At 38.6% G+C, this 12,629-nt stretch overlaps 1 protein-coding gene across 2 annotated transcripts in view; it reads right to left on the bottom strand.

The window, feature by feature from the left end:
• Positions 1 to 12,629, bottom strand: part of TMEM131 (transmembrane protein 131) — a 245,234-nt gene that overhangs the window by 83,145 nt on the left and 149,460 nt on the right. For both annotated transcript variants that reach the window (XM_030310450.1, XM_030310451.1), the window contains exon 6: positions 2,097 to 2,213. In XM_030310450.1, coding sequence (XP_030166310.1) covers positions 2,097 to 2,213 — 117 coding nt within the window. The remainder of the gene's footprint in view (positions 1 to 2,096; positions 2,214 to 12,629) is intronic.

Raw genomic sequence — 12,629 nt, 5'->3', positions numbered from 1 at the left:
CTTTAAAAAGAATACACATGTGGTTTCTATCCTTGATTTGGCTATGTATTTGATTTACTACATATATGTGTATTTGGAATTATTTCTATAATATATTGGAAATTAAAATGATAGCAGTCCTTCATGAGCTCACAGAATAGACAAAAGAAGGCAACAGGGAATCAAAAGATTTCCTTATTCCAACCATGAGAAGAAGATGGATCTAGGGCTCAAACAATTTCTCAAATCCAGCTCCAGGTCATTCCCACATGAGAAAGCAAGGTCCTGGGTTGACTAAACAGAGTGAGCCCATCAGTCAAATGACAAATATTTCTTAAGTGCCTATGATTTGCTAGGCACAAATATATACAGTGTGAATGATTCAATAGTAAACAAGATAGATAATGTGCCTGCCCTCATGCAACTTACATTCCAGTATGAGGGGCACACTAAATAACAATAAAAAAGTTTTAAAAAAATGGTAATGTGATATAGAATAACTGGCTGGGGTGAGGCTGGGATATTCTTTTAGGGAGCATGGTCAAGGTCATCTTCTCTGGGGAAGTGATTATGAGCTGATGCAAGATGAGAACAAACCAGAACTGAGAGTGTATTTGGGTGAGGGGAAGTATACAAAGGAAACAAGGCAGGAAAGGGGTTAACTTGAAGATCAGGAATAAGATGAGAAGCATGGTCAAATGGGATGGAATAGAAGGAACATATGGGAGTCAGAACCTCAGAGCCTTGTTGGCCTTGGTCACAAATTTACATTTTGCTCTGAAAGCAATAGGACGACATAAAGATTTCCATGGGGAAGTTGACTAGATGTGATTTATGTTCACAGAAGATCATTCCGACTACAGTGAATAACAGACTATGGTAAGGACAGTGGAGGAGTGGAAGGCCTGTTGGAGGCTACGGTGTAACCCAGGGAGAGGTAATGGTGGCTTAGAAGAGAGCAGTGGCAGTGTGGAGGAGAGAGTTAGACTCAAGATATATTTAGGAGGCAGACTTTGTGAAAGACTAGATGTGGAGAGGTGAAGAAAAGCAGCTGGCCACTGAGGCTCTGCTTGAGAACAAACCGATTACAACCCTCAAGTAGTACAGCTTGGCCACATCCACCTAAGTCGGTTAGGCTGCCCCTAGAGGGCAATGGTAGTAATATTCTTATGACAGTCTTCATTTACTCAACAGGTGTATGTTAAATGAGCATCATCTATATAGCACTTCTAAGTTATTCATCTACACAGGTTGCCTACTAAACAACTGTTAAAGACATATTCACTGTATATAAATACAAGTGCCTAACTAATTGGTTTACTGACACGAATTCTCAAGATATGTGGTATGTTCTGGGTCCTAGAAAAGAAATGTTCAAAAACAAAATCATAAAAACTGTAAAGTAAGACATTATCTAAGTAAGGAGTTGAAACACTGTGTTCTATGCGCAGGATAACACAGTGGTTAATAGGATGATCTTTGTAGTTATAAAGGCATGGGTTTGAATCCCTGCTTAATAATCTATTAGTAGCATAATTTGAACAAACTACTTAACCTTTCTAAGCTTCACCTTCCTTATCTAAACGAATGAGAATAACAGTATCTATAACGCATGCAGAAATGTTTGTAAAGTACGTAGTATAGTGCCACAGAAGCAATTCTTCTTAACAATCTTGATAACCTTGATTATAAAAATCTTGACTCATAAGACATTAACAATCTCTAATAACCTAAACATTACACAGAGAAAATAAGAACAAATTTTAAGCAATCTATTCACTAAAGAAAAGGGAGCATGCATGTTTTAATTTTGAAGCTATTATCAAGTATGCTTCATAAATGTGCAAAATAAAAATTAAAAAAATTATTATAAAATATTTTTTACTATTCTTTTGCCAACAATCTTACATTAAAACTTTAGCTACAGCTTTAAAAGATCATTTGTTCAGTCTGATTTGATAGGGGCTAGTCACAGACATAGCAGTGAATAAAAATGCTCTCAGTCTAAACTCTCACATTTCCTATTATCCCTGAGTTTTTAAAGAGAGTCATAGGATAGGTTGGAGATAAGAACGATATTTTATAAAATAAATAAAAGATTTAGTCCTGATTCTTACCTGATAAGTAAATACCCCATGATTGGACGTGTTAATAAATAAAGTATTTTCTACATTTCCCACTACTCTTGCAAGAAAAACTACATCAAATGACGTATTTCCTCCTGGAAGTATTTTCTGAAAAAGAAGAGCAACAAATAAAGTTAAATGAGTAACTAAAAAATCCGATTATGCTGACCGCAATTAAATAGCTGAAGTTTGTAAAGCAATCATCTCACAATCATTTCCATGAACTAGCTTCTCCCACTGAAGGTTTAAGCTTTAAATTAGCCAAATTATTCTGCAATGAAAAATAATAAAAATGATGTCTTCATACTGATGTCTACAGTCACACATCTTTATCAATTACCAATTAGATGCTGTTCATTCAACAATCATTAGGCTGGAATGAAGTACCTAATTACAGACTGTTCCATCATCACATAATTCAGTAGGAGTTGAGCTGAGGCTGAGCTTCTTATATAGATGTACTACTCTACAACTAAACAACAACTTGTACTATTCCAAAGAAGAAATAAGCCCACGCCTTAACCCCTTGACCTCTGTCAGCCATTCACACATGGTGCTGCATGTGCCAGCAACTTAAATTAGGAAAGAAGGCAGGAGTGACAATACGCACAGAAACTCACTCCTGTTTTCTTGTACGGGTTGAGAATGTCATTGTAGTTAGTGAAATAAAACTTTATTACAACAAAACAATAGGGCTACTCCATGGAGTTCAAGGGACCGTGACTGTAGTTCTGTCTGTGATGAAGCCTTATGATGCATTTTAATGTGTAAAGTCATCAACCTTTCTCATTTGCCTCTATGGCTTGGACTCTAAAACACTCCCCAAATTGTAGCTTAAAATACCTGGCATTGAGACTTCTGGCTTCACCTCAGGAAGCAGAAAGCTGGAAAGAGCATTTCCTGTGCATTATCAACAACCAAAAGGATAATCTACAAAAATGTAACTTTTCTTGACCCTATCACAGAGTTTGCATATCAGGTAGCTCAAAATTTAAGGAAAGACAAGCACCTCCAAGGAGAGATGGAATGTGAGTAATGGCTCACCCATGGCAGAAAATGGGAAGATGAGGCTACCATATGAGGGTAAAATGAATTCAGCTAAAATTTTTATACACCGCTAAAAGCTGACAGTGGGCTAAAATCAGAGTATATAACCCCTGGAAGCTGTAGACACTAGATGGAGGTTACATCTGAGCCAAAGTCAGTAAGAGAAGGATACCTGGTAAATCTCTAAGTAGCTTGAAATTAACAAACTTCTAAATAACCCATTAGTCCAAGGGGTAGTCACAGGGAAATTAAAATATTTTGAATCAACTAGAAATTAAAACACGACATATCAAAATTTGCTGGCTGCAGATAAAGCATACTTATTTTGGGAAATGCTTCAAATCAATAATCTATGTTTCCACCTTGAGAAACTAAAAAAAGAGTAAATTAAACCCAAAATTTCAGAGATTTAAAAATGTTGAAAAAATTGTTTACAATCAATGAGTATGGTATTCCTACTGACAAGTTTTTTTTTTCAATATATGAAGTTTATTGTCAAATTGGTTTCCATAACACCCAGTGCTCATCCCAAAAGGTGCCCTCCTCCATACCCATCACCCACCCACCCCTCCCTCCCACCCCCATCAACCCTCAGTTTGTTCTCAGTTTTTAAGAGTCTCTTATGCTTTCGCTCTCTCCCACTCTAACCTCTTTTTTTTTTTTTTCCTTCCCCTTCCCCATGGGTTTCTGTTAAGTTTCTCAGGATCCACATAAGAGTGAAAACATATGGTATCTGTCCTTCTCTGTATGACTTATTTCACTTAGCATAACACTCTCCAGTTCCATCCATGTTGCTACAAAAGGCCAGATTTCATTCTTTCTCATTGTCATGTAGTACTCCATTGTGTATATAAACCACAATTTCTTTATCCATTCATCAGTTGATGGACATTTAGGCTCTTTCCATAGTTTGGCTATTGTTGACAGTGCTGCTATAAACATTGGGGTACAAGTGCCCCTATGCATCAGTACTCCTGTATCCCTTGGGTAAATTCCCAGTAGTGCTATTGCTGGGTCATAGGGTAGGTCTATTTTTAATTTTTTGAGGAACCTCCACACTGTTTTTCAGAGTGGCTGCACCAGTTTGCATTCCCACCAACAATGCAAGAGGGTTCCCATTTCTCCACATCCTCGCCAGCATCTATAGTCTCCTGATTTGTTCATTTTGGCCACTCTGACTGGCGTGAGGTGATATCTGAGTGTGGTTTTGATTTGTATTTCCCTGATGAGGAGTGACATTGAGCATCTTTTCATGTGCCTGTTGGCCATCTGGATGTCTTCTCTAGAGAAGTGTTTATTCATGTTTTCTGCCCATTTCTTCACTGGGTTATTTGTTTTTCAGGTGTGGAGTTTGGTGAGCTCTTTATAGATTTTGGATACTAGCCCTTTGTCCGATATGTCATTTGCAAATATCTTTTCCCATTCCGTTGGTTGCCTTTTAGTCTTGTTGATTGTTTCCTTTGCTGTGCTGAAGCTTTTTATCTTCATAAGGTCCCACTAGTTCATTTTTACTTTTAATTCCCTTGCCTTTGGGGATGTGTCAAGTAAGAAATTGCTACGGCTGAGGTCAGAGAGGTCTTTTCCTGCTTTCTCCTCTAGGGTTTTGATGGTTTCCTGTCTCACATTCAGGTCCTTTATCCATTTTGAGTTTATTTTTGTGAATGGTGTGAGAAAGTGGTCTAGTTTCAATCTTCTGCATGTTGCTGTCTATTGACAACAGTTCTAATGTCAATGAAGATACTCACAAGGCCTGTGGTTCACTAGAGGGAAATTTATCCAGCCAGAGAAAAAACTGGTTTCCTTTAAAATTTTTATGGGAATGTATGTAAATATTAAATAATATCTTTCAAAAGCCCATGTAAGTTACAAAAGGTAAGGAAAATCATCATGAAATGCTTAATTCTTAGCATAACCTTTTGCTACTACCAGAACTGGACATCTAGTTTTGAGTAAGTACGTGACACATTGGAGATCTGAGTTTCTAATTCTGCCATTAACTGATTTTGAGGGGCACCTGGGTGGCTCAGTTGGTTAAGCGTTCAACTTTGGCTCTGGTCATGATCTCGCAGTTTGTGGGTTTGGGTCCTGCGTCGGGCTCTGGGCTGACGGCCGGGAGCCTGTTTTGAATTCTGTATCTCACTCTCTCTCTGCCCCTATCCCACTTGCACTGTCTCTTTCTCTCTCAAAACTAACATTAAAAACAAACAAAAAACAAAAAAACAAAAAAAGAAACTGATTTTGGCAAGTCATTGAACCTTTGTAGGTCTCAATTTCTCCTAATTTCAAAATAAGCCAGTTTTATTACATGATATCTGAGATCCTAATTATTAAAGAAACCATAAATATGGCCAGTCTCACTGCTTAATTCCTATGGAAGATGGAGAATTTGCTCCATGATGTCATTTCTATTCGGTGGGAAAGAAGGTAGGGTGGAACAGTGAAGAGTCTAGATATGAGTACAAGTTCTCTTTGACAGTTCTCAATACCTATCAAGACTTGAGTACATTATTATCTCAGTACTTTAAGAAGATGTTGAGATAGAACAAGTATTTCCTTTCTTCTTTTTTTTAATAACAGGGAAAATCTAATTCCAAGTGACAATGATATAACAAAACAGAACAGCAAAGTCAGACTCAGGAACGTAATCTTCCCATAAGAATTAATCAGATTTGCTACAAATCATCCTTTTGTCCTCTTTCCCACACACTTTCTAAATTAGATGAATTTGGTATGATAAAAAATTAGAAAACAGTATAAAAAGTAACGAAGAACAAACAAGGTGTGCTAGCTTTAACTGAACATTATCTACAGCTAAGTATCTCTCACCTTTGTACCACAGCTCAGTCCCTGGCTGGCTCCCTTGGTGAGCTCATCCAGGTCCATGACTTTGTATCTTCACCAGTGACTCTTAAACTTCCATTTCAAGTTCGGTCCTTTCTCTTATTATCCAAACTCAGACACCAACTGTCACTTGGCACTTGGACCTGGATGTCTAAGGACACCTCAAATCTAACACATCCAAAACTGAACTACTGATTGTACTCCCGAAACCTGCTCTATCCTCAGCCTTCTCCATCTCGGTTGATGGCAATTCTGTCCTTTCGTAGCTTGGGGAAAAAAACAGAGAGTCAATCTTGACTCTTCTCTTTCTCTTAGTCCCACATCAGGAGAGCTTATTGGCTGTATCTTCAAAATATATCCCAAATCCAACAGCTTTCTTCAGTTCTTCACTCTTGTCAGAGTAATTATCTTCTTACCATGGGGTACTGCAGCAGCTAATGTAACTGGTGTCCCTGATTCTCCCTTTACTCTTCATTGTTTGTTTTTTGTTTTTTTACTTATTGAGAGAGAGAGCGAGCGCATGAGCGGGGGAGAGGCAGAGGGAGGGAATCCCAAGCAGGCTCTGAACTGCCAGCATGCAGCCTGATGTGGGGCTTAAACTCACAAACCCTGGTATCATGACCTGAACTGAAATAAAGAGTTGGATGCTTAACCGACAGAGCCACCCAGGTACCCTATGATCTCTTTTTGATAAGTAGTGATACTTACAAAACGTAAGCTATCATTTCATTTTTCTGCTCAAATCCGTGAAGGCTTCCAAGTTCAATCAGGATAAGAGCCAAAGTCCTCATATCATAGCTTGTACAGCCCTTCACAATCTACCCTACCTATTCCCCTTCACTTCTCTCATTCTTGATCACTCTGGCCTAGCTAACCACACTGTCCTCTTTGCATACAGGTGTGTTTTCACATAGGAGCCTTTATACTGCCTGTACCTTCTGTCTGGAATGTTCTTCCATATATTCCACTTCCTTCCATACAGTCCTCTCCCTTACCTCCTTCAAGTCTGTTCAAATGTCACCTTCTGAATGAGGCTTGCCCTGACTATCTTATTTAAAATTGGAAGAGTGATGGGGTGCCTGGGTGGCTCCGTTAGTTAAGTGTCCAACTCTTGGTTTCGGCTCAGGTCATGATCTCATGGTTCGTGGGTTCAAGCTCCGCATAAGGCTCTGTGCTCACAGTTGTGAAGCCTGCTTGGGATTCTGTCTCCCTCTCTCTTTGCCCCTCCCACTGGTCATCACTTTCTATTTCTCTCTCTCAAAATAAATAAATAAACATTAAAAAAAATTGGAGGAGTAGGGGGCGCCTGGGTGGCGCAGTTGGTTAAGCGTCCGACTTCAGCCAGGTCATGATCTCACTGTCCGTGAGTTCGAGCCCCGCATCGGGCTCTGGGCTGATGACTCAGAGCCTGGAGCCTGTTTCCGATTCTGTGTCTCCCTCTCTCTCTGCCCCTCCCCCATTCATGCTCTGTCTCTCTCTGTCCCCAAAATAAATAAACGTTGAAAAAAAAAATTAAAAAAATTGGAGGAGTGATGTCACCATCATGGCAGCAAAAGACATTGTGTCTTTCTGTCCCTTCCCCGCTTTTAATGTTTTATTATTTATTTTTGAGAGAGAGACAGAGTGTGAGTGGGGAAGGGGCAGAGAGAGGGGATACACAGAATCCAGAACAGCTCTAGGCTCTGAGCTGTCAGCACAGAGCCGATGCGGGGCTCGAACCCACAAGCTGTGAGATCATGACCTGAGCCAAGGTCAGAAGCTCAACTGACTGAGCCACCCGGGTGCCCCTTTTGGTCCCTGCATTTAAGCTATGGATTAGATATCCATCCACAAACGGAAGTGCCTTTGTGGAAAATGTGGGATTCAGCACCATATGCCAGGGGACCTGGGAGTTGTCTCAACCACCTGTACATCTGGTAGTAGATGGACAAACTTTAGTATGGGCTACAGAACCAGTACATTTGTCCCAACCACTCTTGCCATGTGGGGAAAAAAATCTGTAGAGTACCGACCTAGGAAGATACCCATGGACAAGAGAGATATTGCAAAAGTCCAGCCTTTCCGGGGACATATTCCATTATGCCATTGAAACAAAAAACAAACAAACAAAAAAGTTTGGTCACAGTGGAAACCTTAAGAGGAATTTTCCCAGTGTCACTCCCTCTTCCGGAACTACCCTGCCAAGGCAACACTCCATGGGAATAAATTATCCAGCAGTGGTGACCTCACCCACAAGAGAAAAGGAGAGCAGTCAATGAGTACCTGGCTATGTGAGTTGTGCAGGACATGGCACGGGAAACCCGTTTCTCTCTAGCGCACCCAGAGTACTGAGGCAGGACTTCCAAAACTGGAGGTGGGAGCAGAGCAGGAAAGGGACAGATAAGAATATCAAAGGGCATTAAAGGTACACAGTTCCTGCTGACTGTGCTCAGGACTTCAGCAGGAAGTCTGCCCATGAGCCTCTGGGAATACTTTACTTGAGGATCCCCATACCATAGGTACTCTAATGCCCTGAGTGCTAAACCCCCATCTCCCCTCACACTGCAGCTGGCTCCTGGTGCTCACTCCCAAGTGCAGTGGTGAGAGCAAGTTCAGTAAATGGACTGTTATCAGAAAAACAGTAGGACCTGTGGGTAAGGGAGAAACCACAAACTTGAGCACTATTTTCTGGAAAATATAAAAGGTGGAGAAAACCCAAAAATAACAGCACTAACAAATATAACAGTTGGTGCTGTTATATTACCCCATCTGAAGACAACTAGTAAAGATTTAAAAATGTGTCTGTTACTTCAAATGCAAAAGTGGAAATGCAAAACTACAAGGAACATGAAAAATCAAAACAATGTGATCACAAATAGTAATTCTCCAACAACCAAAAGCACAGAATTTTGCAAACTAGCTGATAAAAGATTCAAAGTAGTTCTTTTGAACAAATTCAATGATCTATAAGAAAATTCAGAAGGGCTGTTCAATGAAATTAGGAAATAACACACAAAGAAAATGAAATATTTAACAAAGAAAAGAAATAATTTAGGAAAGAACCAAACTGAAATTCTGGAACTTAAGATTTCAATGGCTGAAATTAAATAATAATAATAATAAAAAGCAATAGACAGCATGTGTGGCAGAGTGAAGCAAACAAAAGATCAAATAAGTGATCTAGAAATTTTGAATTAACCCATTAGAGCAGAACAAAGGAAAAAGAGTCAAAAAGAGTGATGAAAGCCTATCAGGTCTATGGTTTTCCATCAAAGAACAAATATAATAATTAGAGTTTCAGAGAAGAGAGGGAGAAGAGGGCAGAAAGTTTATTCAAAGAAATAATAGGTGAGAACTTCCCAAACTTGGGGAGAAGCTTGGACATCTATATTCATAAAGCTAATAGATAACCCTATTAACTCAATGCAAAAGACCTTCTCCAACACATCGTATAATGAAAGTGTCAAAACTCAAAGATAAAAACAGAATCCTAAAAGTACCCAGGGAAAAAAAGACTGTAACCTACAAAAGAATTCCATGAGGCTATATTAGTGATTTCTCAGCAGAAACTGTATAGGCCAGGAGTGAGATGACATATTCGAATTACTGAAAGAAAAAACTGCTAGCCAAGAATACTCTTATCTGGCAAAGTTATCCTTCAGATGCAAAGCAGAAATAAAGACTTTCCTGGACTAACAATTCACTGGAGAATTCTGAGGGAGTTCATTACCTCTAGACTTGCTTTGCAAGAAATGCTGAAAAGAATTCTAGCTGAAATGAAAAGACACTAATAATGACACAAAAACATATGAAAGTATACAACACACTGAGTAAAGGTAAATACACAGACATAGAAAATTCTAATTCTGTAATGGGATGGTGTGTTAACCACCTAACTGTAATACAAAGGTTAAAGAAGAAGAGTATGAAAAATAATTATAGCTACTATAATTTGTTAATGAATATGAAATATAAAAAGAGTTAAATAATGACATCAAGCATATAAAAAAAGGGGGAAAAATTAAAAAGGTAAAGCTTTTACACGCAACCGAAGTTAAGTTGCTATCAGCTTAAAATGGGCTGCTTTATCTGTAAGATGTTTTACGTAAGCTTCATGGTATCAAGAAGCAAGAACAGATTCACAAAAATTAAAGGGGAAACAGACTGATACCATGGAAAATCACGAGTCTTAAAGGTAGGCAGAAACAGAGGAAAAGAGAATCAGTGGAAATACAAAACACCCACAAAGCCATTAAGAAGATGGCATTAGTAAGTCTTTACATATCAAGAATAACTCTGAATGTTAACAAATTGAATTCACCAATCAAAAGGCACACAGGAACTAGATATAGAAATGAAAGGAATTAAAAGCAAAAATGAACTACTGGGACCTCATGAAGATAAAAAGCTTCTGTACAGCAAAGGAAACAATCAACAAAACTAAAAGGCAACCAACGGAATGGGAAAAGATATTTGCAAATGACATATCGGACAAAGGGCTAGTATCTGAAATCTATAAAGAGCTCACCAAACTCCACACCTGAAAAACAAATAACCCAGTGAAGAAACGGGCAGAAAACATGAATAAACACTTCTCTAAAGAAGACATCCAGATGGCCAACAGGCACATGAAAGGATGCTCAAAGTTGCTCCTCATCAGGGAAATACAAATCAAAACTGTACTCAGATATCGCCTCACACCAGTCAGAGTGGCCAAAATGAACAAAACAGGAGACCATAGATGCTGGCGAGGATGTGGAGAAATGGGAACCCTCTTGCATTGTTGGTGGGAATGCAAACTGGTGCAGCCACTCTGAGAAACAGTGTGGAGGTTCCTCAAAAAATTAAAAATAGACCTACCCTATGACCCAGCAATAGAACTGCTAGGAATTTACTCAAGGGATACAGGAGTACTGATGCATAGGGGCACTTGTACCCCAATGTTTATAGCAGCACTGTCAACAATAGCCAAACTATGGAAAGAGCCTATATGTCCATCAACCGATGAATGGATAAAGAAATTGTGGTTTATATACACAATGGAATACTACGTGGCAATGAGAAAGAATGAAATCTGGCCTTTTGTAGCAACATGGATGGAACTGGAGAGTGTTATGCTAAGTGAAATAAGTCATACAGAGAAGGACAGATACCATATGTTTTCACTCTTATGTGGATCCTGAGATACTTAACAGAAGACCATGGGGGAGGGGAAGGAAAAAAAATGGCTAGAGAGGGAGGGAGCCAAAACATAAGAGACTCCTAAAAACTGAGAACAAACTGAGGGTTTATGGGGAGTGGGAGGGAGGGGTGGTGGGTGGGTGATGGGTATTGAGGAGGGCACCTGTTGGGATGAGCACTGGGTGTTGTATGGAAACCAATTTGACAATAAATTTCATAAAAAAAAAAAAGAGAGAAATGAAATCCAACTCTATACTGCGTACAGAAGGCTCACTTCAGTTTTAAGAACACAAACTGGCTCAAAGTGAAGGGCTGGAAAAAGCCATTTAGTCCAAGTGGAAACCAAAAGAGAGTAGGGGTAGCTATGCTTTTACCAGACTAAACAGACTTTAAAAGCCAAAAATGGTCACAAGTGACAAAGAAGGTCATTAGATAATGATAAAGGGGCCAATGCTTCAAGAGGATATAACAACTATATATTCATATGTACCCAACATCTGAGCATCTAAATACATTAACAAATATTGACAGATTTGAAGGGAGAAAACAGACAACACAAAAATAAAGCAGAGGACCTCAATACCATACTTTCTTCAATGGATAGATCATCCAGACAGAACAACCACAAGGAAATGTTGGACTTGACCCATATATTAGACCAAATAGACCTAACAGACATTTATAGAACATTCCATCTGATAGCAGCAAATACATGTTTTTCTCAAGTGCACATAAAACATTCTCTGATGCAGACCATATGAGAATACACAGAAAAAGTCTCATGGCAAATTTAAGAAGATGGAAATAATAACAAGTATATTTTCAGACCATAATGGTATGAAACTAGAAATCAACAAAAGGAAAGCTGTAAAATCTACAAATGTGTGGAAATTAAACAACATATCTCTGAACAACCAAGGGGTCAAAAAAGAAATCAAAAGGGAAACCTAAAAAAAAAAATACTCAAACAAAGGAAAATGAAAATACAACATACCAAAACTTATGGGATGCTGCAGAAGTAGTTTTAAGAGGGAACTTTATAGTAGTAAATGTATATGTTAAGAAAACAACTCAAATAAACAGCCTAACTTTATACCTCAAGGAAACCCAAAGTCAGCAGAAGGAAAGAAATAAAAATCAGAGCAGAAATAGAGAGCATAAAAACAATAATGAAAAAAAAAACCAGTGAAACTAAGAGCTGTTTTCAAAAAGATAAAACAAAATTGGCAAACCTCTAGCTACACAAACCATGAAAAAAGAAGAGAATACTCAAAGTCAGAAATGAAAGAGGAGACATTACAATTGATACTACAGAAATACACAGGATCATAAAACACTAGTATGAACAATTATATGCCAATAAATCAGATAAGCTAGAAGAAATGGATAAATGCTGAGAAACAACCTTCCAAGACCGAAACAGGAAGAAATAGAAAATCTGAATAGACCAGTAAGAAGACTGAATCAGAAATCAAC

Source organism: Lynx canadensis, chromosome A3 (genome assembly GCF_007474595.2).
Source record: "Lynx canadensis isolate LIC74 chromosome A3, mLynCan4.pri.v2, whole genome shotgun sequence".
NCBI classification, from domain to species: domain Eukaryota; kingdom Metazoa; phylum Chordata; class Mammalia; order Carnivora; family Felidae; genus Lynx; species Lynx canadensis.
Note: the sequence above shows the minus strand (reverse complement) of the source record. Positions and strands in the feature narration are given on the sequence as shown.